A 27,369-nucleotide genomic window follows, 5' to 3' on the forward strand; every position below is an offset into this window, starting at 1 on the left:
GACAGAAGACAGGAAGGACCCCGTCAGTGCTCAGGCATCCTGCTCCTGGCGCCCCTACCTGCCCTGCATGACTCACTTCCTCTGGCCTCCAAGCAGAAGCCACAGGAACACTGTCTCCCCAGCCCAGACGGCACCATCTGAGCCTTCCCCCGGGGCTCCCCCACATTGTTCACTCCTGCCACTGCCTGAACTTCGCGTTCTGCTCAGGCTCCAGCTGGAAAGCAAGCAGGGCCCTGCTCCCGGCCTGCACGTGTGAGGATGGGGGCCACACCCTGTGGACTCTCCTTGTTGCGCACGGCTTCATGCTGTGGTCCCCCACGTGTGCCATCGCAGGCACCAGACTTCAGGGCCTGGCAGGAGCCTCCCGTGGGGCCCTGGCACTGAGGGTGTCCCCACGTAGGCTGTCAGGGCTCCTCCGATCAGACCACGTGGAAGCTCTGTGCCACCGCGTCAGAGTCGGCGGCTCCCAGCCCATGACCTTCGCCTTCCTTCCCCTTGGGGGCCTGCAGACCTCGCCCCCACTTGCTTTTCTGTGATGTGTATTTGCACACAATGAAGCTTACTCGGACTTGCTGGATGTTCTCACTCCAGCAGCACTGGCTTTCCAGCTGCAGTGGCCTTTCCCGGAAGTGGAAAACCACCAGACTACAAGAGGCAGAAAGCCACACCATACTGCCCGTTGTGGGACCAGCGGTGGGGCCACAGCGCGTGACAGGGCTCGTAACCAGGCGTGGATCAGGGCTGTCCTGGTGTTGCAGGGTCCTGAGGCTCCAGCGTTCGTCACTGTGAGAAGGGCCCATGGACAGTGAGTGCCGTGACGTGGGGCGATGGGGAACTAAAACGCTTCCCTGAAATACACTCCGTGCATTTCCTAGTTGTGTTGCTGAGGGCCTGGAAGCAGTGAGAGCCTGTGCCAGGGTCCTGGTTCCAGGGCCGTCCTCCAGTCAAAGGGACCAGGGCTCCTGGGAGAAATCACGGGCCCCGGGAGGGGGCAAGACCTGTGACCACGAGCCGGGACCATCTCGTGCCAGCAAGTGAGGACGTGATCAAGAACACGTGATGGGGCACGTCAAAGATCAGAGGACCAGCTGCGGGGCCCCCGGCAGCCAGAGCCGGAGCGGTTGGAGAAGCAACAGAAGGAACGCAGAACCATCCTCCACCCCCAAGAGTGAGGCATCCGCACGTCCGTGCTGCTCCACACCGGTGAGCTGAGGAGAGCGACGGCCCAACGATGGGTTTTGAAGAAACGGAAAAAGCCATCCTAAAATTCATACAGAATCTCAAGGGACCTCAACTAGCCAAACAAAAGCGGACGTCTCACACTTCAGATTTCAAACTTGCCATGGAGCTACCGTTGTCAACACAGCGTGGTCCCAGCGTGAGGACGGACTCAGAGACCGGCGGGACAGATTGGAGAGCCCAGAAGTAAGCCCGTGAGGAAGTAATTTTTGACAAACCTCCAAGACCGGCCAGCGGGCAGAGGACAGTCTTCACAACACGCGGCACTGAGAAAACGGGTTATGACCTGCAAAAAGATGAAGTCCGTCCTGTACCGTAGGCCAATTCCAGAAATTAACTGAAACATCAGAGACCTAAACATTAGAGCTAAAATTATAAAACTCATAGAAGAAAACAGGGGAGAAGCTTTGCAACACTGAACGTGGAAACGATTTCTTGGACACGACACCAAAAGCACAGGCAACAGAAGTAAGAACAGAGAAGCTGTACTCAGTTAAAATGCAAATCTTCTGTGCGTCAAAGGACGTCGTCAACAGAGGGGAAGGACAAACCACAGAACAGCAGAAAACATCTGCAAATCACATATCTGAGAAAGGTTTAATCTCCAGAGTGTATAGGGGACACAACAGCAACCACCCAAGTCCCCGGTGAAGAGGGGCTGACGGACTTGCATGGACATCTCTCCAAAGAAGTTACTCAAATAGCGCAAAGCTCCCGAAAAGTGCTCAGCCTCATTGGTCATCAGGGCAAAGCAGATCAGAACCGCAGTGAGACACCACCTCACACACGGTACCATGGCTCTTACCCAATTTAAGGAAGAAAATACTGTGTTGGTGAGATGCAGAGAAACCGGAGCCCTCGTGCGTGGCTGGTGGGAATGCAGAATGATGCAGCCACTCTGGAGTTTCCTCCAAAAATTAAGCCTCGATTTACCAGGGAAGTCAGCAAGTCCACCTCTGGGTGTCTACCCCAGGAGCTGAGAGCAGGGACTCCGAGAGCTGTTTGCACTCAGGGTTCACAGCAGCCAGGAGGTGGGAGCAGCCCAAGTACCCATCAGCGGATGGGCGGACAGAGATGGAGAATACGCACAGTGGGACGGGCTGGTACCCACTCCCGCATGGAGGAGCCCCGAGGGCCTGATGCTGCATGAAAGCCAGACGCGGAAGGACCAGGACCTCCGTGAGGTCCTCGGAGCTGCCGTGTTCCCAGAGACCGCGCAGGGGGAGGGGACGGGGGCTTGATGGGGACAGAGCTTCCCTTTTGTAAGATGGACGTGGAGGGTGGGGATGGTTGTACAACGGGGTGAATGTACTTCACGCCACTGAACAGTATGATGAAAAATGGTTAAAATGGTAAATTTTATGTATATTTTGTCACAAAAAAATTTTCAAAATAAAAATTTAAAAACTAGCTGAGAGCAGGCGCCTGGGTGGTGTCGTCAGTTAAGCAAGCACCCGACTCTTGGTTTTAGCTTGGGTCATGATCTCAGGCTGCGAGATCGATCCCCGCGTTGGGCTCCACGTTCAGCAGGGAGCCTGTTCGGGACTCTCTCTCCCTGTGCTTCTCCCCACTGCGCTCGAGTGTTCTCTCTCTAAATAAATAAATAAATAAATCCTTAAAAAAAATAGTTGAGAACAAAAAAAGGGGGAGAGGGATGATCATTGGCCTTGGGAACTTGAACCAATGCTAGCATATGTCATTCTAGCAGAATCTAAGTGAACAGGGAAGAGACAGGCAGCATCGCCGCCGAGTTTCTTTTGCCCTCATCCCGTGCACACCACTCTACCGCCTTCCTGTTACTCTGACCTCAGCTGGACCAGGAGACAGGAGCCCCACTGACCTGGGACCAGGGAGGCCAGGGGGTGCCCATGCCTCTAGTAACAGAGGGTGTGGCCCTTTTAGAGGCAGCTCACTGTGTCCACACTGGCTTTCCCAACAGCTTAATCCCAACAGTTGTGGGGAAGGGGGGATGCTAAGAGTCCAGATGTGTCCTCCAATGTCATAGGTCATCCTCTGACCTCACAGGTCACGCCTGCTGACCGTAGTCCCGTCTTTATGATGGACGGCTATGGACAGACTGCCCTGTTTCCAGCACTGCAGAGGGTGGCTCTTGCGTGTGCGAGTGCCTGGTGTAGGCTGACGGGGCCCTTTCCTCAATCCTGTGCTCTCCTCGGGGTGGCAGCCCCTTGCAGGGGGACACACCCACTGGTGAGCCCGGGTCACCCCTGCACCATACTCAGATTGTTCTTGAAAGCGGGCACAGAGACCAGCTCAGACCAAAAGGGTGCTGGCGACCAGTGCCTGCTCTTATCTGGACCATAACCCTGTGGTTGGGACGAGGTGCCCTGGGCCTCCCATCTCTGAAACTGGGGCTCAGTCCCACACTCTGCAGTGGCTCCTGCAGGACACAGGGGGAGGCGGGCAGTCTGAGGGACACTGTGGAGTGACCCAGAGTGACTTTGTTTTCCCTTTTGTTCCTGCTCACCTGGGAAGACATCCCTCCTGGAACCGGAATGCAGACAGGTAAGTTTCCCGCGCCCTCGTCTGCATCGTGGGTGGACTGGACCAGGCCGGCCCTAGTTCCGCGTTTCTCTTTGAGAACCCCCTGTGTCTGTTTCAAAACAGGAGCCTCAGGCAAACTCGAAAGGTGTAAAACAACTTTTGGACACATTTTCACATTCGCTACCCAAACCGAGCGAGTGTGAAGCAGGCCCAGGCATTGGGTGGGCGGAGCGGCTGGAGGGCATCGTGTTGTCTCCGTGTGTCACCGAGCGCATGCCGACGTGCCCCCGTGCACCTGCCGTGAGTGCGGGCTGTGTGCCCGTGCCTCCTCGCGCCCGCACCACAGGCGCCCCAGGCTGTGAAGCCGGCGCCCAAGTGCTTTGTTGCCCTTCACCTGCTGTTAAGACAGGCTTTGCTTTCAGTATTTAGGTGACTGGTGCTGATTTCGGTCCATCCCTCTTCTCTCCCTCTGTCCACAAGTTCTGGCTTTCTGGCTTCCTTCCGCCTGTGGTGCTCTTTGTCCCCAGTACTGGCCAGCTTTCAGGCCCGTGTCAATCGAGAGCCTCTGTGTGAGGCTGTGCCTCAGATCATTCGCGTTTACTTCTCGTAATTCTCTGGGGAAAACCCTTCGTTGCGTTAGGCCAGGGGAAAGACCTCAATGCAAATGACCCTAAGTGTTTTATTTAGACCTCACCAGTCCGCGCCCGCCGTGGTCAGTTTGCTGTGCTTCTGCCCGCTCGCGTGTGTCTTCTCCGTTATCCCGCCTTGCGTGCAGTTTAGTTCACATAGATTTAGTTTTAAAACCAGTCAGAACGGTCCTGGAGTCTGTGTGAGCCCTGTTCCACTGGGAAGCAGGTGCATCCCTTCGGCCTTCGGGGGGGGGGGGTCTGTATCAGCGTCACAGGGTGCTCTCCCTATGGCAGTCCTGAGCCACACAAAAGGAGAGCCCTGGAATGCAGGGCTAAGGGCAATCCTGCCCGTCTTCAGGCTTTGGGGAATGTCAGCCAGGGTCATGGCGTCTTCAGAAAGCCAGGGTCAGGGGCGCCTGGTGTGTCTGTTGGTTAAGCGGCTGCCTTTGGCTTGGGTCATGATCTCACGGTCCTGGGATGGAGCCCCGTGTCCAGCTCTCTGCTTGGTGGCGAGTCTGCTTCTCCCTCTCTCTGTGCTCTCTCTCTCTCAAATAAGTAAAATAATTTTTTTAAGATTTTATTTATTTGACAGAGAGAGCACAAGCAGGGGGAGTGAGCGGCAGGCGGAGGGAGATGGAGAAGCAGGCTCCCCAAGGAGCCCAGAGCCCGATGCAGGGCCCAATCCCAGCACCCTGGGATCATGACCTGAGCCAGAGGCAGACTTCAACCGACTGAGCCACCCAGGCGCCCAAATAAATAAGTAAAATCTTTAAAAAAAATAAAAGTAAGAAAGAAAACGAAAGATTCAGCCAGCCAGGATCACAGAGAAGCATGTGTGGATGGGACTGCAGAGACACTCGGCCCCGCTCCAGCCAGACCTCTCAAGGGCAGAGGATGAGTCCTTCTGGACACCCAGCTGTGGGGGGCCACCTGCGTGTGTGCTGTCAGGGTCTGTGCCATCCCCCCGGGACTGTCCTCAGTGACGACCGTTCCAGATGGGTGCCATCCGCCGGGTAACCACCAGCCGTGTGTGGCTGAGCACTTGAGGTGTGGCCCACAAGACAGCGGAGTTGCCATTTTCATGTCCTTTTAGTCCTAGAGCCGCCACACGCGGCCCGTGGCTCCCATGTTGGGGGCACACGCAGGTCCTGCACACGCATTCTGCCCCATACACGCTGGGGGCTCATCTGTCCCCCACCCTGGCGACCGGCGATGGGGTTCTCGGGCCGACAAGTTGGGGAGGCAGGTTTGGAGCCAGACTGTGTGACGTCAGATCCACACTCCTCACGCACAGTCCCAGCCGAAAGATGTGCCAGAAGCTTTGGGGCCGCGGGAGCTGCGACCAGCAGGCATCCTGCCGAGGCGTCTGCCTCACGTGGGGATCTGGCTGTGGTGGAAATCAACTTTCTCCACGCCTGTTTCCATGGAAAGAGACGGCCTGCCGTCCCAGTGTGGGACACCCTTCCCCTGCAGCTTTTTCGTGGCCCAGCTGGAGCAGGATCTAGGGGGCCCAGGGGACCTGATTTAACAACCGAGACGTGGCAGAGGGAGGGAGGTCTGCGTTCAGTCTGCACCATGTCCCCCAGCACCAGGCACAGCCCCTGCCCCACAGCTGCCCTGGGCCTGGAGGTCCTACCACCTGGCGTGTCTGTCTGCTACCCTGCTGTTAAAATAGCGGCACAAGGAAGAAGACAGCCACGTGAACCACCTTTTCAGTAAAACCACCAGATAGAGGGGATTCGAATATTTAAATAAAAACACCACCGGCATTTTTAATTTCACAAAATTGTACAGAAATAAATGCTACCAACAAAGCAAAGTACAGAGGAGATTAGGGGAAAGCTTGTTTGGGTTTGAGCTGATTAGATGTGCCCAAATGAAGACCAGAGTGTATTTGGCTTTCAGATTAAGACTCCTGTCAGTGTGGCCATTTCAGGACCCTGGGGCCACCTTGAACCCAGTTAACAGGAAGTTATTTCCCTGGGAGTCTGAGCGATCCCTGGGCCTCTGCCCCTTCCTCTGGTTCCTGGCCCTAACCTGGCCCTAACTGTGCCCACCCCACACCCCTGCCCTCCTCCCTCAGGAAAAGGCAACCTCAGAGCCCCAGTTGGAGACCCAGGGGAGCTCAAGCAATGTCTCCTCCCAGGGTCCTGCCAGGTTCCAGCTCCAGAATCACACCCCTCCTCAGCCCAGGGCCCCACAGGGAGGGGGCAGTGGGTCAGGCTGCATCTGTCCACCTCTTTCTTGAACAGAGGAGCCATGTCTGGATTCCGGTCGTTTCTAACACTCTCTGCCCTGAGCCTGCCCTACCGTCGAGGCTTTCCTGCTCTCTCCCGGTGAGAGAAGAACCCAGACAGTCCTGATCGGAGGACAGAGCTGGGTGAAATGCCCCCCACCCTGCCAAGCAAGGTTGTGGACCCTCCTGGCACATGCCAGGAGGGAGCTGGGAGCCCTGTTGCTGGGCATCCTCACAGACCATGACGCTGAGGAACCCCCGCTGGCACCGTGGCTCTCTGGACTGCCCTCGGGCTGCAGTGGACACGCGAGTTGGCCGCTGTCCCCGCGCAGCACGGCTGAGGGGCCCGGAGGGAACAGGGGCTAGCCAGCCTGAGTCTGTGGCAGCAAGCCGGACGGCCAGGCCTCTGGTGGGGTCCCCACCCACAAGGGCCCAGGTGCAGGGACGCAGTGCCCCCGGCAGTCACATTGGGGGCCCTGCAGGGGCCTCGCGGGGCAGCAGGGCCCTCAGCCGGGCTGGGGGGCCAAAGGGGGCCAGGGAGGCCTGAAGCACAGGCCAGCCCCCCGCCCCCAACCAGCCAGAAGTGGTCCTGGACACCTCTCCAGAAGGGCAGCCCCTCGGTGGACCAGGGAGGGGCCCAAACCGCTGGCCCCTGCACCCCCTGCACCCCAACCCTCTTCTTGTGCTGGGGGCCTGGCTTTCCTGGGGTGGGGGACGGTGGAGAAGCTGGGACAGGCTACTAGCTGCCTCAGCGTTTTCTGCCTTCATTGTTTTAAGTGACTCAATGGCATGTACTTTGCAAATACCAATTTACTGAGGTGCCCTGCGCCCCAGTTCTGTTGACCTTCCTAATGAAACAGTTACTTTACCAGAAAAATGGTTTATTCAGGAAAGCAGAGAACTGCAACATACAAAAGCAAACTAGGGCAAAACCACAGGGGAGACCTGGGGACAAAGAGGAGGCTCTCTTATGGGGGGTGTCGGGGAACCTGTTGTAAACTAAAAGTCCGTTGGAGTAAAACGGCAGCTGCAAGAGTGACGGCTTCTCATTGGCTGGGCCGTGAGCGTCTCTCATTGGCTGGGCTGTTGCCAGGGCAGGAGGAAACCTTCCTAGTCCCCACGAGGTAGAGCGGTGTGTCCAGCTGCAGGTCCCCGCTGGCTCTGCTGTTCGCCGAGAGTGGCGCTCCCTGCTAGCCTCCTCCCCCCACTTCAGCGAGGTTTCCCTTCGCGTGTCCTAGTCCGCTCCTTGACGGATTCACGTCCCACGTGGCGCACACAGATACTGTTTCTGTGGCTGAATGACAGCATCCCCGTGAGGTCCCATAGGAACCCTGGTGTCCCTGCGTGGGGTGTGTCCTGCGCTCTGGTCCTGTGCGGGCGCTGCGGGGAGGCCGCCTCCCGAGAGCAGGCCGGGAAAGCGTGGGGCGTGGGCTGGGGCACGGGCGCTTGCCGGGCTCAGGGGCTCTGTCCCGGCCAGGAGCTGGAGCAGCAGCTCCTGATAGAGAAGAGGAACTACCGGAAGACGCTGAAGTTCTACCAGAAGCTTCTGCAGAAGGAGAAGCGCAGTAAAGGTACACGGGGCTGGACAGCGGCGCTCCCGGGGGCCGGGGGCGGGGCCTGCTCTGTGCCAACTCTGCCCACCCCCAGGCTCCGAGGTGAAGACCATGTTGTCCAAACTGAGGGGGCAGCTGGAAGAAATGAAGTGCAAAGTGCAGTTCCTGGGACTGGTCAAGAAGTACCTGCAGGCAAGTCTGCCCGAATCCCTGCCCACCCCCCGGATCGGTAGCAGGGTGACCCAGCCCTGGGGCCTGCCAGCACCTGGAGGCAGCAGGCCAACCAGACGGAGGCAGCTCGCGTCTCCCGCACACACAGGTCATGTACGCAGAGCGGTGGGGCCTGGAGCCCTGCGCCCTGCCCGTGATCGTGAACATCTCGGCGGCCCACTGCGACACGCTGGATTTCAGCCCCCTGGACGAGTCCTCATCCCTCATCTTCTACAACGTCAGCAAGCACCCGCGTGGCGGCAAGCAGAGGAAGGCCCGTGTCCTGCAGGCTGGCACCCCTCTGGGGCTCATGGCGTATCTCTACTCCAGGTGCAGCTGCCCGTGCCCCAAGTGGGGAGGCGGGTCTGTGGGATCCCCTGGACCCCTTCATCCCTTTTGAAAGCAAAAGGGAGACAGAAAAAAAGAGGTCCCCCAGGAGGTGAATGAGGTGAGGAAAGTCTCTGCCTTCCCTCATCTGAGATGGGTTGATACTTTTTTTAATTTAAAAACTGTTTTCATCAGAACTTTAAGCGTCCTGTGTCAGCTGCCATTTGCCTCCTTTGCCAAGCTCTTGGCTGGACCTGCGCCTGGAGACTCAGATGCGCCCGGGCAGGTGCTGGGAGGAGAGCCGGGGAATGTGGCCATGCACAATTAACAGCCCAGGGCTTCTAAAATTACACACCGGAGCCTCAGAGACATGCCTAGATCCCAGCCACTTTGCCAGGCCAGAACACCCGGTAATTAATCACCTAGCTCCCCAGGGACACCAGGGAGCTTGGGCTCAGCTCATTGAATTATTTCTGTAGCCACTGTCTCTGGGTATGAGCATGACAGTCACTCATCAAACACCCTAACTGATAAACAAGGGGTGCGTGCTCACCCTGCGGCAGGGAGGACCAGTCCCCTCACACCCAGGGTCACAGGAACCCCCAGGACCCCCCCCAGACCCCTCCACCCTTGTCCCCACCCTGTCCATTGGCACGGCCACATGTCCCGCATGGATGGGCCTCTCATGTCCACCTGGTACGCAGGCACAGGACCTTCTGGCAGGTTCCCTTGACCCGATGGCTTGGCCCACGCCCAGGCATGGGGCACGGCAGCTCGGGGTCGAGTATAGACTACCTTCTCAGGCAATGGTGGGAGGCCTCACCCAGTCTTGGCTTTGGGAGACCCACGACACACTTGGGAGCCCCCAAGACCTTCTTTGAGCTGGAAGCTGTGGTGACCCCAGAACTGATGGTCAGGTGTCAGCAGGGAACACTGGGGACTGTCAGGGAACAAGGGAAGTCCCTAAGAGCAGGGGCCTCCCAGGACAGCAGCCTCTTGCCACGCACCCTGAACTCCCATAGTGGGCTGCACCTGGCTGTGCTGGGAGCCTTCCAGCAGCCGGGGCCCGGGTGTACCCTTTGCAAGATGGGCATACCACACACACGCACCAAGGGCTGGCTGTGTGATCACAGGAGACATATGTGTGCATGTGTCTGCATGTGTGTGAGTGGGGTGTGTGTGTGCATATGTGTGTCGGTGTGTGAATGAGGTGTGTTATGCGTGTGTGGTGTATGTGTGGGTGTGTGAGTGGGGTGTTTGTATATGTGCATGGGTGTGTGTGTGAAATGGTGTGTGTGTGCATGTGAGGGGGTGTGCATGTGTGTCTGTGGGGTGAGTGGGGTGTGTGTGCATGGGGGCATGTGCATACGTGCATGGGTGTGTGTGTTTGTGCATGCACAGCACCTCCAACAAGGGGAGGGCCTTCACTCATGATGTGATTTATCCTCGCAGGCTGGGCCTGACCCCAGCCACGGCATCCCCAGCCCACAGGAGCCCCAGGGTGACCAGGGAGCTGGCCGCCCTCATTCTTCAGACACCAGGTCTCTGCTCTGAAACACCTCCCGGTGGCTTCGCCTGGACCCATGCACCTTTGTTGTTTCCGGGACTCAGTCACTGACCTGCATGGTGTCCCCTGACCTGGGGCTCCCTGGGGTACCCCTGAGGGTGGGGGATGCTCAGTGAACGGTAAGGACCCTCATTCCCTCAATTACCTGGTTTTGCCCTGAAGAAACTGAGAACTTTGGGGCACAAGTTGCCACTCTCATTTCTAACTCAGTGAGTTCCAGTTCGGGGGCTGGGGTTGCTGCCCACGCATTGGAGTTTTCTGGACAGGTTCTAGAAGCAGATAGTGAGGGTCCCTTAAAAATCGATGGTAAAGAAAGTCCTCCCACCAGACATGGTTGGGAGTCCCTAACGTTACCACTACCCCACATGCACCTTTTACTTCTCCAAGTGGTTCTCCTGTCCGCCATCCTCCTGGCAAAGACACGCATGTACACACGCTCACACACACAGACCTCACGGACCTTTGTGTACTCTTTCACACATTTACCCCAGAACTGCTAACAAAGACTGCGGGGAGCCAGGCCCCCCCACTTACCTGCAGCACAGGTAAGGTCTGGTGGGAGGAGAGGCCTGCCCGGGCCCCCCAGGGACTGGCTGCTCGGGCATGGGGAGAAACTGCGCGCCAGGAGCTGGCCGCGGGCCGACAGGGCGGCAGGACGCGCTGCAGCCGTGCCTGTGGTCTGACCGCCTCCTCTCCGCCCCAGCGACGCCTTCCTGGAGGGGTACGTGCAGCAGTTCCTCTATACCTTCCGGTACTTCTGCACGCCCCAGGACTTCCTGCACTTCCTACTGGACCGCATCAACAGCACCCTGTCCAGGTATGGCCGTGGACCCAGGGACCCACAAGGGGCAGCCCAGACACAGGGTGGACCCCGTGGCACCTCATTAGTGACTTCGAAGGGCCAGGGAGTCACTGTGACTCCGATAAGGATGAGGGCAGAGCCTGGTGGGAGAAGGAAGAGCAAGGATAGGGGACGTGGGGCCCCAGAGAAGGAAGCCAGCAGGGGCAGGAGGCAAGAGTGGCCAGAGAGAGGCCACTGATGCTAATGGAGACAGAGAGGATGGGGGAAGGCTGAGGGTGGGGGCAGGGGCAGGTAGGAAGACAGGTGAGTCCCAAGCCCGCCAGCTACGGGAGATGGGGGAGGGTCCTGCCTGCCCTCAGCCTTCCTCAGCAGTACACGGGCGGCCAAGGGCTGGGGTCAGTGGGGGAGAGGCTAGATGGACATGCTCTGGCCTGTTCTCTGAGTTGGCCGGGCATCGCCGCCACACTCGCCGCGCGCTCCCTCCCCGGGGGGCAGGGACTCACAGGAGAGACCTCCACAGGTGGAGCCCAGCTCCCAGGCCACCTCTTGCAGAGCGCCCGCACGCCGTCTCCCAGACCCCTAGCATCTCGAGCCCTGGCTGCAGCGGGTGACAGGTGCTCCGGGACTGGGCGCCAGGCCAGGGCGGAGGAGAGGCAGCAGGTCACCGAGCCCCGCGCCCAGCTGTGCAGCTACTGCGTTTGTCTCCTGTCCCCTGAGGCAGGAGGGTAGGGCTCAAATAGCCCTTGAAGACAGAGCCACGCTCAGACCCCACCGACGCCGCCTTGCTTGGCCGTGTGACCGCATGCAGCCATCCGCCCAAGGCAGCAGACAGGCCTCGGGGGGCCGGCAGGGGACCCCGCACGGCTTAGGTCTCCTGCCCTCTGCCTGCAGGGCCCACCAGGACCCCAGCTCGACCTTCACCAAGATCTACAAGCGAAGTTTCTGCCTCCTGCGGGCCTGGCTGGAAGACTGCTACGCTGTGGACTTCACTAGGAACACCGGGCTGCTGGGCAGGCTTGAGGACTTCATCTCTTCCAAGGTGAGTGCAGGCAGAGCACCTGAGCAGCCCGTGCGCCTCCGTGGGCCGCGCTCGGGGGGTGAGAGGCGCCAGCCCTGTCTGGGGGGCGAATGACCGCCCTCTGCATCTGCCCAGATCCTGCCCCTGGACGGCTCCGCAGAGCACCTGCTGGGCCTCCTGGAGGTGGGCACTGACCGGCGGTCCGAGGGCACCTCACGTGGCACAGACCTGGAGGACCCCAAGGAAGCCGAGGAGGACGCCAGACCTCTCAACGCCCTCTGTAAGAGGCTCTCAGAAGACGGCGTCTCCCGGAAGGTGGGGGCCTCTCCCGGGCGGGCCTCCCGGGGCCGGCAGTGCAGCCCCCTGAGCCCAGCTCAGAGCACACAGAGTGCATGCACACACACGTGCACGCATGCCTGTGAACACACAGACAGGTACACCCGCCTACACGTACACACGTGCTCCCCACGTTGTCAGTCCCAGGCACCAGCCCTGTGAGGCTGGCACTTCCTGCCCCTCTTCCCCCTGCACAAGGACAGGACAGCAGAGGAGCCCCGGCCAGGTGCTCAGATGACCTAATATTCCTGACTCTCCGGCCGGAGATCTGGGTGGAAGAAACCATTGTCAGGAAATGGCCTGGGATGGGGGCCGGGTCTGAAGGGACCTGTCCATAATATATGGGGACAGCCCCAAACTTCAGTGGCTCTGTCCATGGGGGACCTGCTGAAATGACCAGGCAGGTGTCCTTGAGCCAACACGGCCACAGGCGGGAGGGATTTGCTCTGTGGCTCTCGCCGAGCCAGTCTGAAGGTCCCGGGCTGGGAGCCAGCCTGGTCCTCCCCTGTCCCACACCCACCAGGCTGCCCACCTGGAAGGGACCAGCTGGCGCTGACGGCCCCTTTAGCACAACCTGACCTTGCCCTGCAGAGCTTCCCCTGGAGGCTGTCCCGGGGCAATGGGCTGGCCCTGCCTCACCACAAGGAGCGCCAGTACACCATTGCGTCTGCCCTGCCCAAGCCCTGCTTCTTCGAGGACTTCTACGGACCCTATGCCAAGGCCAACGAGAAGGGGCCCTACTTCCTGACCGAGTACAGTACCCACCAGCTCTTCAGCCAGCTGACCCTGCTGCAACAGGTGATGGGGGCCACGTGGCCAGCAAGCCTAGAGGGCCACTGGCCCCAGGATGGAGGGCGAGGGCCTGCACACGGCTCACCTGCAGGGGCGTCCCGGGGAGGGACGCTCTGGTGCTCAGATGTTTGCTGGAGGGACACGTGGAGGGCAGTGAATGTGGCCAGATGCACAGGCAGGGGGCGGGTGGGGATAGCGCTCCAGAACAGCTCTGGCAGCACACAGACCACTCCCACTGCCGACCTGCTCCTGCGTCCCTGACACTCCCACCTCGCAAGCACTAGAGGGCGCCCTGCGGGCTTCCTCCCCCACTGGGGCCTCAGCTGCCACCCTGATCCCCACCCCCAGGTGTCCCTTTCCCAGGCATCCCACCCTAAGACACACGCACACACCACCGCCGTCCTTTGCTCTGTGTCACTCGGCAGGTGACAGTAGTGATGGTGACCCAGTGATCCTACCTGCTATCATCGTGGCTCAGCAGATAGAGAATCCCCCAGAGATGTTGCCTTGTCCACAGGCCCCTGGGAAAGAACTGAACATCTGTGTCCTTACCTCTGACAGGAATTATTTCAGAAGTGCCATCCCGTCCACTTCTTAAACTCACGGGCCCTGGGCGTCATGGACAAAAGTGTGGCCATTCCCAAGTGAGTGTTCACCTGTGGGGTGTCACCCCAGAGTCCTTGGACAGATGGCTGGTGGCAGGGTCTTCCGGGCTTCATCTGAGTGTCTCGTGGACAGTCGCGGCCAAAGGGAGACGCGGGCGTCATGAACGGCCTCGGAGCCAAGCCCTCCCCTCTCGGCAGAGCCCATCCTGCCGCCCCCCGCCCCCCCCGTGGATCTGGAGAGCCCCCTGCAGCCCCAGGGCTGGGCAGGGCCACCTCCACAGTCCTTGCTGTGATGTGCACCTGTGTCTCTTCCAGAGCCAGCTCCTCCGAGTCTCTGTCCGCAAAAACCTGCAGCTTATTTCTGCCCAATTACGTGCAGGACAAGTACCTATTACAGCTTTTGAGAAGCGCAGATGATGTCAGCACCTGGGTGGCAGCTGAAATCGTGACCAGCCACACCTCCAAGGTTGGTGCCTCCAGCTCCCATCTCAGAGAATGGTTTGGGGTAGAACTGCACGGGCACGTGGTGCCTCCTGTGGAACCCCCAGTCGGACGTTCTTCAAGTGCAGGGAATCCATAGACTCAACCCAAGGCAAAGGGTGGGAGTAGTGTCACAGCTGTTGTTAATGGTGGCGTCAGACACCATCCAGCTCTCCAATGTGCGCCACGCTGCTACATGCACAGTATTACAGAAACACACCCCTTGACACACATACCCCTCACACTCACACACTCCCTCTCACATATTTCCTCACACATACCTCCTCACACTCACACACTTCCTCACACACACCCTTCTCACACTCCCTCTCACACTCACTCCCTCACACACATACCCCTCACACTCACACACTCCCTCACTTTCCTCACATACACTCTCTCACACACATACCCTCCTTCCACTCACACGCACCTCTCACACCTACTCCCTCACACTCACACATTCCCTCACACACACTCCTCACAAGTACCCCCTCACACGCACATTCCCCCTCACATATATACACTCGCACACATACACACACAGACACTCCCTCACACATATATCTTCCTCACACACACACTCCCTCATACATACGCCCTCATACTCACACTTGCTCACACACATACCCTCTTCACACAGACTCCCTCTCACACACTCCCTCACATATATACCTTCTCACACTCACACACTCCCTCACACACATACCCTTCTTGGTCTCACACACTCTCTCACACTCATACTCCCTCTCATACACTCCTTTACATACATACTCTCCTCATTCACACACTCCTTCACACTCATACATACTCCCTCACACACTCATACACACTCCCTCAGACACATGCCCTCTCACACTCACACACATACCCTCTCACACCGTCCCTCACATATATACCTTCTCACACTCACACACTCCCTCACACACATACCCTCCTCATTCACACACTCCTTCACACTCATACACACTCCCTCACACACTCATACATACTCCCTCACACACACACACACTCCCTCAGACACATGCCCTCTCACACTCACACACATATCCCCTCACATTCACACACATGCTCCCTCCCACACACACACACTGTTGCTTTCACATACATAATCTCTCTGACACACAGAAACCTCCTAAATAGCCCTGTTGCATACATAGATCTTCTCACAAATTCCCTGACACAGTCCCTATCACACACACACCCTCTCTCTCCCACACTCACACCAGCCTGCTCACACACAGCCCGTCACACACTCTCACGCTCATACTCAGGGTTCAGTCAGAGTGCACCCCCTGGGGGCTCACTCCACACTCCTGCCTGAGCCAGGTCCCAGGGCTGGGAATTGTGACTCCCAACTGTCCCACTAACGTGAACTCTCCAAGACTGGGAACAACTTAGTCATTGTCACATTCCCTACAGGCAGTACAGTGTGTGTTCTCGGCCTGTGGAATAAATGAAACACAGGTCAGCGGTCCAGTCAAGGTCAAACTTTTGCTGTTTTGGGGCCTCTTCTATGTCCTTTGGGCCTTGGCCTGGACTGCAGGTATCTCAGCCTGAACTTCTCTGCCTGCTTCAGGCAGGGTACTGGGCAGCCCAAGAGGGACAGTCACCTACCTCAAAGTCAGCGCCTCCCTCCAGGTTGCCACCGACTCAGGAGTGTTGGGAGAGGACAGAAACCCCCAGTCCCTAGTGCATCTGCACCTCCACCCGTCAAAACCCTATTGCCAAGGCCTCCAGTTTCTTGCTACCTGAGGCCAGCAGTGGGATGGAGCGTCCCTGGAGTCCTGCTCACATGACACAGCCGCACTGGCACGTAGAGGAATGACAGTCGGGACCACTGGGGCTCCTCCTGTGTAACACAGCCCCTTCCCATGGGGGGACACCCACCACTCCACGGGCAGCAGCTCCCTTAAAGCAAACTCTGGCCCAAATAATAGGTCTCCTCAACCATAGCCCCCACTCCTGCTGCCCCTGGGCAGAGCATCACAGGGGGAGCTCTGGGGTGCGGGGGACACCATTGCTCTGCCCCAGCTGCCCCAGAGCCCACAGAGGCCACCACTTCCTCATCAGACAGCAAAGTGAAGGTAAGTCTATTCCAGCATTAACAGCCGCTGCAATTTGTTTTTCTAATTTCTTCGTGTTTCCACTCACCCCAAACTCATAGGTCCACCCAAAGCCCATTAACATATGCAGAGTTTTCTACTTTTTTCTTCTTGGGGGAGAATTTTCGAGCTTTAGGGATTTGTTAGTCAACAGACTGACCTGTCTTCATTCCTGCCAGGATTCGGGAACAGGGAACCTGGGTTCTACCCACTTTGTTCTAATCTACAACATTACAAATTCCATGAGAGAAATCAAAATATAGCTTCCCTAAATCAGGGTCTTCAAAGAGGGGTTTGCAGGGCTGGGCTTCCCAAAGACTTCCAAGGAGAACTGACCAAGGACAATCAACAGTCACTTCGCGGACCTCAGCTTCCCAGGAGTATTCGTACACCTGAGCCCAGAGGGAGGACAGGCCCCCTCCGTGCCTGAGAGAGAAGGTGGGCTCTGTGTCCTGCGTCTAAGATGCCCTGCCCAGCGGGTCAGCACAGAGAGACATGACACATTTACAGGCCTGTGTGGTCAGCACAGTGGAGCAGATCAACACACCCCGTTCTTGGCACCCAGCTTGGAAGGGCAGGAAGGACTCATGGTGTCACGGGGGCAGAATTTCCATTGTCATGAAAGGGCTCCCGCATCCCTGTAAGCAAAGGACAGAGTTGTTCAAATAAGCAATACTCACCGCATGCAGGAACCAACGGGAGAAAGAGCCTGGTGCATCTCACCGGGAGTCGTGTTTCCAGTGAAACTGCACGTGGACCTCGGGCAAAGGTGTTTGTCACATTCTGATGGTATGTTGTTTTACATATTGTGTGTTGCTTACTGTAATGTCCGAACAATCCAGAAGACTGACTTATATTTGTAAACTGTGGTCAAGGAAATGGCTAAAATTTCAATTTTGAGCCAGAGAATACGATGGGACAGTCATTAAATGTCCTTGGTGGTAACCGTGCATTCCATGCAAATAACACCCTGTCGGGGCACAGAACGGAAAGATAAGGCGAAGAAGAAAAAGAAATAGTGTGAAGTTTGTCACCTTAAAGAAAAGCTTGTCGACGTTTTTTTTAGATGAATAATGGTGGATTTGAAGGCAAAACTGGATTTCAGTTTCATCAGTTAGTCTTACAAGTGATAGAACACAGCAGCTAAAAGAAAGAAGCAACCCAGGTGTCCATCCACAGACAAATGGATGAACAAAATGTGGTCTGTCTGTACCATCGAATATTATGCAGCCCTAAAAAGGACGGACGTCCTGATACAGGCTACAGCGTGGATGAACCTAAAGGATGTTACGCTCAGGGGGATAAGCCAGTCACAGAAAGACAAATACAGCATGATTCCGCTCGAGGAGGTCCCCGGAGTGGTTGCAGTCACACAGCCAGAGAGTAGAAGGCTGGGCGCCAGGGGCTGGGGGACAAGGGATGGGGGGCAGGGGTTTCAGTTCCACGAAACAAAGAGTTCTAGGCTGTGACACAACCAGGGGGTGTAGTTAACACTTCTGAGCTTTATTAAAAATGGTTCAGGAGTAGAGTTTATAGTACACATTTTTTAACCACATTTTTTTTAAAAACAAAAATGTGATGGAACAGTTTTATCTGAAAGTGTTGGAAAGTATATTTTGCATCTATTTAAATATATGAAGAAAAAATTGGGACGTCAACTTAAAACGTATAAGTGAGTAAATGTTTTTCAAGACCCTTTAAGCCGCACACCTGGGGGGCCGCCACCCTGAGTGAGCACCATCTTCGTGACACTTGATGGCATCGGAATCGCGCAGACAAGGGCAAGCCCAGTGCAGAGGCATGTGGTTGGGACCCACAGGCACTGTCCCCTCCTGAAGGGTGGCCCTGGCCCTGGTGACAGTTCACAGGGTGAGGCAACTGGCTGGCTAAGCACAGAGGAGCAGTGGGACCCGTGGCACCAAACCCACCCCACCCCCAGCCCCGTCAGGCTCTGAAGCCGGTCCCACGGTGCGCTCCGCCAGGCGGAAAATGAGAAGCTGCCTGTTCGTTCCGTCTGGCACTAGATGCATCCGCTCCTTCTTCCCCAGCTGGGGGCGCCCTTCTGGTCCTGCAGCTGTGCCCCCCTCCCCCATTTGTCCCACTCCTAGAGCAGAGTTTTGTCTTGGGAGTGATTTTACTTTTGAAGAGTGAGGTTGACTTCACATCTTTATACTTACGGGGCACCTGCCTTTCTGTTCTGTGTTTTCAAGTCACGCCTGTCCTCCTGCCCCCTCGCGGCCACCCCTCTGAGACCTCAGCCCGCTTGCCCACCTGCTTCACACACGGGTGGTGGGGCCCTCGCTGCCCGTGTGCCTGTCACCGGGTTACTCTGATGGGCCCCAGAGGCTCTCTACCAGCTTGTCTTAAATCGGAGGACCCTGAGTATGTCCTCCTCTGGTTTCAGTTGCAGGTGAATTTGCTGTCCAAATTTTTGCTGATTGCGAAATCCTGCTATGAGCAAAGGAACTTTGCGACAGCCATGCAGATCCTGGGAGGCCTGGAGCACCTTGCCGTGAGGCAGTCCCCTGTGAGTCACCCCGGAGAGCCACTGGCCACGAGCGGGCATGTGGGCACCAGCGTGGCCGCTGGGGGTTCACCTCTGCTTTTATTTTAGGCCTGGAGAATTTTACCCGCGAAGATAGCGGAGGTCATGGAAGAGCTGAAAGCCGTTGAGGTACTGCTCCTGTGTGAGCTTCTGGCGGCTCGTGTCCACCCGGGGCTTCCCCCACGGATGCACTCTGCACACCTCCGAGGGGCTCACCAGGCAGAGCCTGCATCACGGCCCCCAGACCATGCAGCACCCCCCACCCTCCCGCCCTGAGCTAGACCAGTCTTGCCCATCTCCCCACCCGAGGGGCAAAGACAGTGGGGCCGGTGCACAGGGTACAGGTGTCCAGAGGACCAGACTGAGCTTAGCTGATCCGCTGGCCTCCTCGCTTCTCTGAAAGTGCAGAGGCCGCCTCATGAAATCATGAACGAGGAAACACTGGAAGGCTGGCATTTCCCCAGATGAGGCCCCAGGAGCAGACTGCAGCAGAGGCCTGGCAGCTCCCGCCACAAACACAGCTCTCCCTGGGAGGAACAGAAACAGGTTTCTGACACCAGGAACAGGTCCCTGAAGCCGGGCAGCCTGGCTCTCGGCCTCCTTGGGGCACCTGGGTCACCCAGCTTTTTTCCGGAGCCCAGAAAGAGTAAGTTAGGAAACAAGTTTGCCGTTTCTGGTGGCGGGAAGTGTCCAGCTTTCCGACGGGTGTCTGTGTTCCTTGGTGTCTGCAAGCTTCAGATTCCAGACTTTCTACCCGGATCCAGTCATCCCAGGCATAGTGTGGGTTGGATGTAAATCAGTGCTGTGTAGCCTCCTTGCAGGGTGAATACTAGAACCAACCCGGATTGGCAGCTGAGCATGCTGGACTGACCTCTCACCCATCTCCCCCTGCCCACGCCCCTGGCTGGGCCCCCAGGTCTTCCTGAAGAGCGACAGCCTGTGTCTGATGGAAGGCCGGCGCTTCCGGGCCCAGCCCACACTGCCCTCAGCCCGCCTCCTGGCCATGCACATCCAGCAGCTGGAGACCGGGGGCTTCACCATGACCAACGGCGCCCACAGGTGGAGCAAGCTCAGGTGAAGGGGCTGTGCTCCCAACGACCCCGTGGGCCCCTCGCCCTAGCACTGTCGGCACGGCACCCGTGGCCAGTCCTCAGCCTGGTCCGGTGGTGCTGTGGTTCCCCGCCCAGCACCCCTGGGGGCCCAACATACCTGGGAGGTGCAGACTGGGAGCTGCTTGTGAAAACCACCTTGGTGACCCCGGACAAAGAGGGCCATGCTCATCTCTGCCTTGGAAGCCGCAAGCAAGCCCTGCTTCCAGCTCCTCTCCTGGGGGCTCCAGGCCTCATCAGAGATGCCCCCCATATCTCACAGGCCAGGGCCAGCCCTTCTCCAGAGGCCTGCACCCCCATAGCCTTGGAGCCACCTGTTCTCCTTCTACCCCTCTGCATCACCCACACGTGCAGACGGGTGAGGCTGGTCAGGCCGCGGTCCAGCTGCACACCCCTTAGGGTCAAGGGCAGACCTCAGCAGGCACGGCCCAGGAGACCCGGAGCCCAGCGGCTCCAGCCTCGTTTGGGTGACCAGCTTCAAAAGCTATTTAGGAAGCACCACAGCACACGCTGGTCCGTGTCAGCAAAATGGAACCTAACAATTAGAGGGAAGGCCACAGTCCAGAAGGAGCGTGGGCAGAGGTCCAGCGATGGCTCTTCTTCACTCTGTCTTAGGTCTGGGTGTATATGCCTGTTTGTCTTTTATTTATTTATTTGAGGGAGAGAGAGAGATGGGCGGCGGGGAGGCGCAGAGGGAGAGGGAGAATCCCAAACAGGCTCCACGCCCAACGCGGAGCCACACAGCGGGCTCGGTCTCAGGACCTGGAGATCATGACCTGAGCTGAAACCAGGAGTCGGACACATAACAGACTGAGCCACCCAGGCGCCCCGCGTGTCTGTTAGTTAATGACCAAAGTGCAGTTCTTCATTCTGGAGCTGCTGTCTCTTCACCCACAGTCCGGATGAGAATACCTGTGTGTGAAGCCCACGGCCTCCCCCAGGCAGAGTTACTGACGTCTGCTTCGTGGCCCCGGTTTTCGTGGATGACCCCCAAGGGTGTGCTGGTCACAGTCCAACTTCCAGCTCTCCAGGGAAGGGAGCCCCGGTCCACAGCGCTGGCCAATGCCCAGGGTGTAAATACTTCCGTGATGGTGGCTCTTGACCTGCCATCATGATGTCCCTGAACACAGAGCTGGGGAGAAACATGGGCCCATGACCCCTGAATACACCCTTAAGTGACCCTGCATCTATCTACCTCGTCCATGGGCCCTCAGGGGCTGACACCGGGGTGTGGTCACGTTGGAGCCCTTAGCACCCATCAGGCCCAACACAGATTTTCAGTACACGTTGATGGACCGAAGAGTGGCTGGATGGACCGACGGACAGAGAGATGAACAGAGGGATGGATGGAGTGCGGGTGGGCAGACAGGCCTGAGTACTGAAATGAGGCTGGGCCTGGTGAACGAATACAGAAAACTCACCCCAGAGTTTGTACTGGAAGAGGTTTGGTTTAGATACTTCCCGGGACAAGGTGGGCATTCACAAGCACAGGCTTGAGCAAACTAACGGTTCGCTTCTCCCAACGCAGAAACATAGCCAAGGTGGTGAGCCAGGTGCACGCGTTCCAGGAGAACCCCTACACGTTCGCCCCCGACCCCAAGCTGCAGTCCTACCTCAAGCAAAGAATCGCACGCTTCAGCGGGGCCGACATTTCCGTTTTAGCAGCAGACAACAGGGCCTCCTTCCACCAGATCACCAGCGAAAAACACTCCCGGAAGATCCAGGACAAGTTACGGAGAATGAAGGCCACGTTTCAGTAATGGGGATGGCGGGTCTGGCGTGGATTCCAAAGTGAGGACAGACCTGGGTAGAAAGGAGGCACCCGCTTGCTGTCGCAGGCCCAGAAGGTCCCAGCACCCGGCACCTGCTGCTCTAGACTAGGGAGCCCGACGGCACAGCGTAGGAGCCGGGGCTCGGCCTGGGCGGCGGGGTGCATGCCCGGGGGCACCGGGAGGCAGAGGCCCAAGGGCCTGGCTGAGCCGGAGAGGACGGGCTCCAGTGGAGGTCGGAGTGTTTCTGCTAGTGTAAAACTATATTTAAAAATTAAAACAGAAATAGAATAAATGAACTCCCCAGGAGCCACATACCTATTTACACTTCTTAGAGATAAACTGCTCTCACCCAGGGATCCCGCCCCCCAAAACCCCACACCCACCCACCCTGACTCAGACCAGTGTTTTCGTGAGTCTGCTTATGTCTGCCCAGCAACCAAGGACCAAAATGACCTCTGACCCCCATGCCAACCACAGGTTCCAGGGGTTTCCAAAACCTTCCCCTGGGGCCCTAAGGCTTCTCAGTGGCCCAGGCCCCAACCTGGGTCCACATTCCCATGCCCACACCTCCTCCCTTCTACCCAGACCTCCCCTTCACCCCAACCTCCCCCTCCCCACCCCCCCAAGACTTCCCCCTACACTCTCTCAGACCTCTCCTCACACCCCAGACTTTCCCTCCACACACCCCACATCCCCTGACCCCTCCTTCCAGACCCCCCTCTAGGGCCCAGCTCCGCTCACCCCCATTGCAGCCCACGTGGGCGTACCTGACTCTTGCAGCCGTGCCCCAGCAGGCCTGATGGGGTCTCCGTCCTGGCCCAGCCTCCTGCTGGTGAGCACCTCACAACACCACACCGGCAGCCCCCCAGGTGCCCGTGCCCCTGCGTGCCCCCCATCCTTGCCAACCCCCACCACTTAGAACAGCTCCCGGCGAGGCCTGCAAGGCTCTGCTTCCTAGCAAAGCACACAGGACACAAACAGCAGCTCCAGAGCAGACTCAAGGCCTCAGGGGCCCTGAGAGCATCCCCCAGTCGCACCTGATGGCCCTGGGGCCTCAGGCCGGGGCCCGTGGCCGTCCGCCTTCAGCAGCCATGCATGCACTGCGCACACCTACACCCAGGCTCCCGCCGCTTGCCTTCCCAGCGCTTTGTCAGAGCGGAGGAGATGACATGTGCTGCCTGGATGGTACCCAGCTCTTCCCCGGGGCTCTGTTTCCAAACAGCAAGGGCTGGGCGTTTCCTCAGCAGGTGGAAGAACCCTCGGCCAGATGTTCAGGGACCAGGAAGGTGCGGTCGCATCCCTCACAACAGGGAGCTCAGACCCCGGCACCATCCTGGGCACCACCGTCCTCACGTTGCAAATCGCTGGGAGACCCAAGGTTGTTCTCTTGTTTCCAGAATCGGTGATTCTTTAGAACAAGCAGCTAGTGGTATTTCTGGGAAAACTGTTGCTTGTGATAAAATGCTGAGCCTGTCATGTGAAGATGTGTTTCCCACATAAATTCATCTAAGGTGTCTAGAATAGAAGAGGGGCCCGGTGCTTCCCGCCATGCAGCTGCGGGGGCTTGGCTTCTGTACGAGGGTTACGTTCTACTAAACAGCGCCCGCGTTCTCAGAGCCTGACTTTAACAAACGTAGTGTCACAGAGCCTGAAACTGAGTTCGTGTCTGGAGCAAATAAACATTCCAATCGTAACGATTTATTCACGGGGAAGTGACTGGGCTTTCAGCTTACACACGACTCTGCATGTCGCCCGAATGTCACTGGCACAGATTTCTAAATAAAATCATTTCTACCACAACGGCTTCCATAGACCTTACTGTGTTTTTCTCCAAAGTGACACTTGCTTTGGGGGTCAGGGTAGGCTCCTTCGTGACTAAAGACATCTCCGGGGTTACTCATGAAGGCATGAGGGGACAGGAAGTCCTAGCCACAGCCGTGTCCTTGGGTGGCACAGACAAAAGGCCAGGTCTGCCGATTCGCTTAATTCAGGGCCCACCAGTACCAAACCCCGTAACTCCAGGGACTATGAACAAGCAGACTCATTCTGCTGCAGGAAATGTTTACCTGCAAACCACCCAGAATAGCAGAGCCACCGAGGCCTCACGGCACCACAGCCCCAAAGCTACCGTCCCACGGACTCTGCCCAACCCCAGGCAGTTCCAACATGGCAGGCCCCATGCTGCCGCAGACCACTAACGTCGCCCGGAGCCTAAGGACAGGACGGCCAGCTCCTCCCTCCCCAGGGCAAGGCAAGCATATTACCTTGAGGGTCCCACTGCAAAGGATCCTGATAGAAGAGCTTAGGATTGGTGGGCACTGCAAAAGGAAGGGTGGAAGGCCAGGGGTTCAAAGAATTTGGGGACTTAAACGGTTAATGTTTTCTGTGCCGGCATCATCTGGGGACCTCCCCGTAATGAGTGATGAAGTCCTCTGCATGCCAGGAGAGTCCCGGAAGAGTAAAGTCACCGTGGGCAGTAGCTGCCACCGTTAGGTGCTTCTGGTGTGTCCCAGTTGTGGGTGGTGGGTGGTTTCGGTCCTCACCCACCTTAAAATCACTACACTCTGGTATCTCTTCCTTCCTGAGACATGAGGAAGGCCATGAAGACCAGGGTCTCCCTCATTTCACTGGGTCTAATCCAATCAATGGGCTTTTCTTTAGGCGAATCAGCCAGTGACCCCGTAGGAGCCATGCTTCCCAGGTCCCACGCCCAACCCTGTGCAGTCCCCTCCTACGCCAGATGGAGGCTGGCTCAGTGTACTGATGCTCTGGGGGAAGACCCCACCATGTGCAATGTTTGACTACGCCCAAGACCACTATGCTGGCACAAGCCCAAGGTAGCCTTAGTGGGCTGAGAGGAGATGAGAGAGATGTCTGGCCAGCCAGCCCATGATCCGCTTTCTGGAGAAGGCCTGGGGAGCCCCTGGCAGCCAGGCCCTGGCCTAGCAAATGGTGCCCAGTCAGGACAGAAAGTCCAGCAGCCCACCCGCACCCTGGTCCCAGCACTGACCACAGAATCACCAGCATGACCAAACAGCACCAGCCTGGCCACTGCCCAGAGTGCTGGGTTAGACTGTGCTGAACAACTCATTTGGGTGTTCGTCGTGTGCTGTGGGGCGGATGGGCTCCTGGCTCTGAGACGGGCTTCCGGTCTGTGAAAGGGGACCCCGTCAGCCGGCCAGCCCAGCAGGATGACCCTGAAGACAGGGGCAGTTTGGGGTTGCTTCCTGTGGCTGCTGTGGCGGTTTGCAGCCTGCTCTACAGGCGGGGGGGGGGGGTCTCGGGGGGATGCTGTGAGAGGGGCTGCCCCTATCTCTTCACCCACCTCCCACCCCTTTGGGTGGCTGACCTACATCACCATGGGAAACAGCAGTTTGAAGGGAAAGTGTGAGGCAGGGACCACATAAGGACTGCACTCCAGTCGGTGGACTGACTTCTCACCAGAGTCCAGATTAGCAATCCTAAAGCTGCTTTCCTTACACACAAGGGCTCAGTAATCAGTATGTCATAGATAAGGTGGACAGCTTCCTGCTGCCTGAGAAAGAAGCTGCAGAAAAGCCAGTGGGGAGGGAAGGTGTGTGTGGACATGTGGGCTGGTACAGATGCATGTGCTTCCTGGCTCACCCTCCACAGGCCAGAGCAGGGCTCAGTCACAGCAATGCTGATGCTCTGGGTGGACGATCTCTGCCGTGGGCCACCCTCGCCCAGGGGCACTGCAGGGGGGGTTCCCAGCACCTCTGGTCTCTACCCCCCAGATGCCAGCAGCATCCCCAAGTTGTAACAACCAACATCTCCAGACATCACCAAATATACCCCAGGGAGCAAACTATTACCCCGGAGAACCAGTGGCCTGGAAGCAGTGACACCCCTGCAGCATCAGGCACACCCTGTATCCAGATCTTGGATTGCAGATACCATTCTCCGAAAAAAAGGAAACAGATTTTTGGAGAAATGGGGGAATGGCTGATTCTGGGGCTGGAGTGGAGAAAGTACAAAATGAACAGAAGTATCTGGTAGCACCATAAAGCAAAGACGTGCTGGGGGTGGGGCGTAAAGCATGTCAAAAGGACACGGGACAAGAGGGAAAGGGGAAAAGAGCTGGGGCACTCTGAGCCCCTAAACACAACAGCGTGGGACTGCACCCCACGGATAGGAGAACACCCACGAGTCCACTGAACAGGAAGAATTACAAGAGAATTCCAAACAACACCCTCCCAAAGTGTAGGTGCCCCCCCAAAGTGCGGCCTGGTGACCCCCGAGTGCAGGGTGCACCCCGTGACTGGCCCCAGCTGCAGGGCAGGGAGGGGAGGTGGAGAGATGGCGGGCACTGCTTGAACTCCTAGGTCTTCTTCCCAAAAGCCCATAATCCAGGCTAATCATGAAAAGGCACCTGACAAACCCAAACAGAGGGATGCCCACAAAACACCTAACAGTCTCTTCAAAGTGTCAAGAACATGGAAGCAAGAGTGAGAAACGGCCAGGGACCAGAGGGGACAAAGGAGGCAGGAGGACGAAATGCGGAGCAGTACCCCGGACCGGGATCCGGGGCAGAAAAAAGACATGTCTGTGCGAAACCTGGGGAAACCTGGAAAAACACAAACACGTTCTGTGGCTCAGCCAATGGTGTTGCGCCAATGCGATGTCTCAGCTTTGACGAAGGCGCCGTGTTCCCATGAGACGCTCATCTGAAGGGGGAGCACAGGGACGCCAGCACATTCCCTGCCACCTGGCTGTAAATCTAAAATCGTCCCAAACTAAAATGTTGTAAAAACTACTAGAGCTAGTATCCAGAAATACAACTGATTTTTGTTTATTGTTGTATTCAATGACCTGGCTAAATTCATGTATTAATTCTAATACTGTGCTTACAGATTATTTTGTATTTTCCATGTTGACCCCATCATATCCCCTGCAGATAATGATACTTTTACTTCTCCCTTTCCAATCTTTATAAACCTTACTCCTTTTTCTTGTCTTATTGCTCTGGCAAGACTTCTACAACAACGTGGAATGGAACCAGTGATGCTGGGCACCGTAATTCCTAATTACAGGGGGTTATGCTCAACATTGTTAGCCATGACGTCAGCTGTAGGTACTCTTTATCAGAACAAAGCAGTGTTTGCTGTGAAGTGTGTGTGTGTGTGTGAATTATGACACCGATTCTGAACGGTGGTTGTTAACTCAGCAGGTCCTACCCTCAGCGGGCGCACGCAGCGACCACCACGCCTCCTGCGCACACTCCCGCACCGCCCGCAGGTGGGGGCGGGGCCGCACACCTTAGCCTCTGCGAACCCCCGGCGAGGACGCACCTAAGGCAAAAGGGAGGGGCGCGGGGGCGCTTCCTGGAGCTGGAATGTTCCATGGCTTGATCTGCACGGCGGTGAAAGGGCACGGCACATGCGTAAAAACGAGTCGGCCCCTGCGCGCCTGAGGCAAGCTGCCGTATCCGTTTGTACCTCCGTGCGGGAGTTTAAAAAGTACAACACTGGTGTTTAGCAGGTTGTTCCCGGTAAGGGCCCGGGCCTGCCCAAGTTGAAGTCGG

The 27,369-nt window shown here is 57.4% G+C and overlaps 2 protein-coding genes across 4 annotated transcripts in view; both read left to right on the forward strand.

The window, feature by feature from the left end:
* KNDC1 (kinase non-catalytic C-lobe domain containing 1) overlaps positions 1 to 23,625 on the forward strand; it is a 63,678-nt gene extending 40,053 nt beyond the window's left edge. The window contains exons 18-31 of one of the 3 annotated variants that reach the window (XM_019793474.2): positions 3,733 to 3,762; positions 8,084 to 8,177; positions 8,254 to 8,351; positions 8,479 to 8,699; positions 10,967 to 11,080; positions 11,957 to 12,104; positions 12,219 to 12,398; positions 13,011 to 13,217; positions 13,773 to 13,855; positions 14,132 to 14,282; positions 18,806 to 18,928; positions 19,016 to 19,075; positions 19,863 to 20,020; positions 21,584 to 23,625. In XM_019793474.2, the coding sequence (XP_019649033.2) occupies positions 3,733 to 3,762; positions 8,084 to 8,177; positions 8,254 to 8,351; positions 8,479 to 8,699; positions 10,967 to 11,080; positions 11,957 to 12,104; positions 12,219 to 12,398; positions 13,011 to 13,217; positions 13,773 to 13,855; positions 14,132 to 14,282; positions 18,806 to 18,928; positions 19,016 to 19,075; positions 19,863 to 20,020; positions 21,584 to 21,815 (1,899 nt within the window). In that variant the 3' untranslated portion in view covers positions 21,816 to 23,625. The other 2 variants (XM_034663513.1, XM_034663514.1) reach the window with 2 other exon arrangements.
* Positions 23,626 to 26,903: 3,278 nt separating this feature from the next.
* The window catches only part of UTF1 (undifferentiated embryonic cell transcription factor 1), a 2,287-nt gene continuing 1,821 nt past the window's right edge, over positions 26,904 to 27,369 (forward strand). The window contains exon 1 of the mRNA XM_034663649.1: positions 26,904 to 26,919. Coding sequence (XP_034519540.1) covers positions 26,904 to 26,919 — 16 coding nt within the window. The remainder of the gene's footprint in view (positions 26,920 to 27,369) is intronic.

This window comes from Ailuropoda melanoleuca, chromosome 6, assembly GCF_002007445.2.
Source record: "Ailuropoda melanoleuca isolate Jingjing chromosome 6, ASM200744v2, whole genome shotgun sequence".
Taxonomy (NCBI): Eukaryota; Metazoa; Chordata; class Mammalia; order Carnivora; family Ursidae; genus Ailuropoda; species Ailuropoda melanoleuca.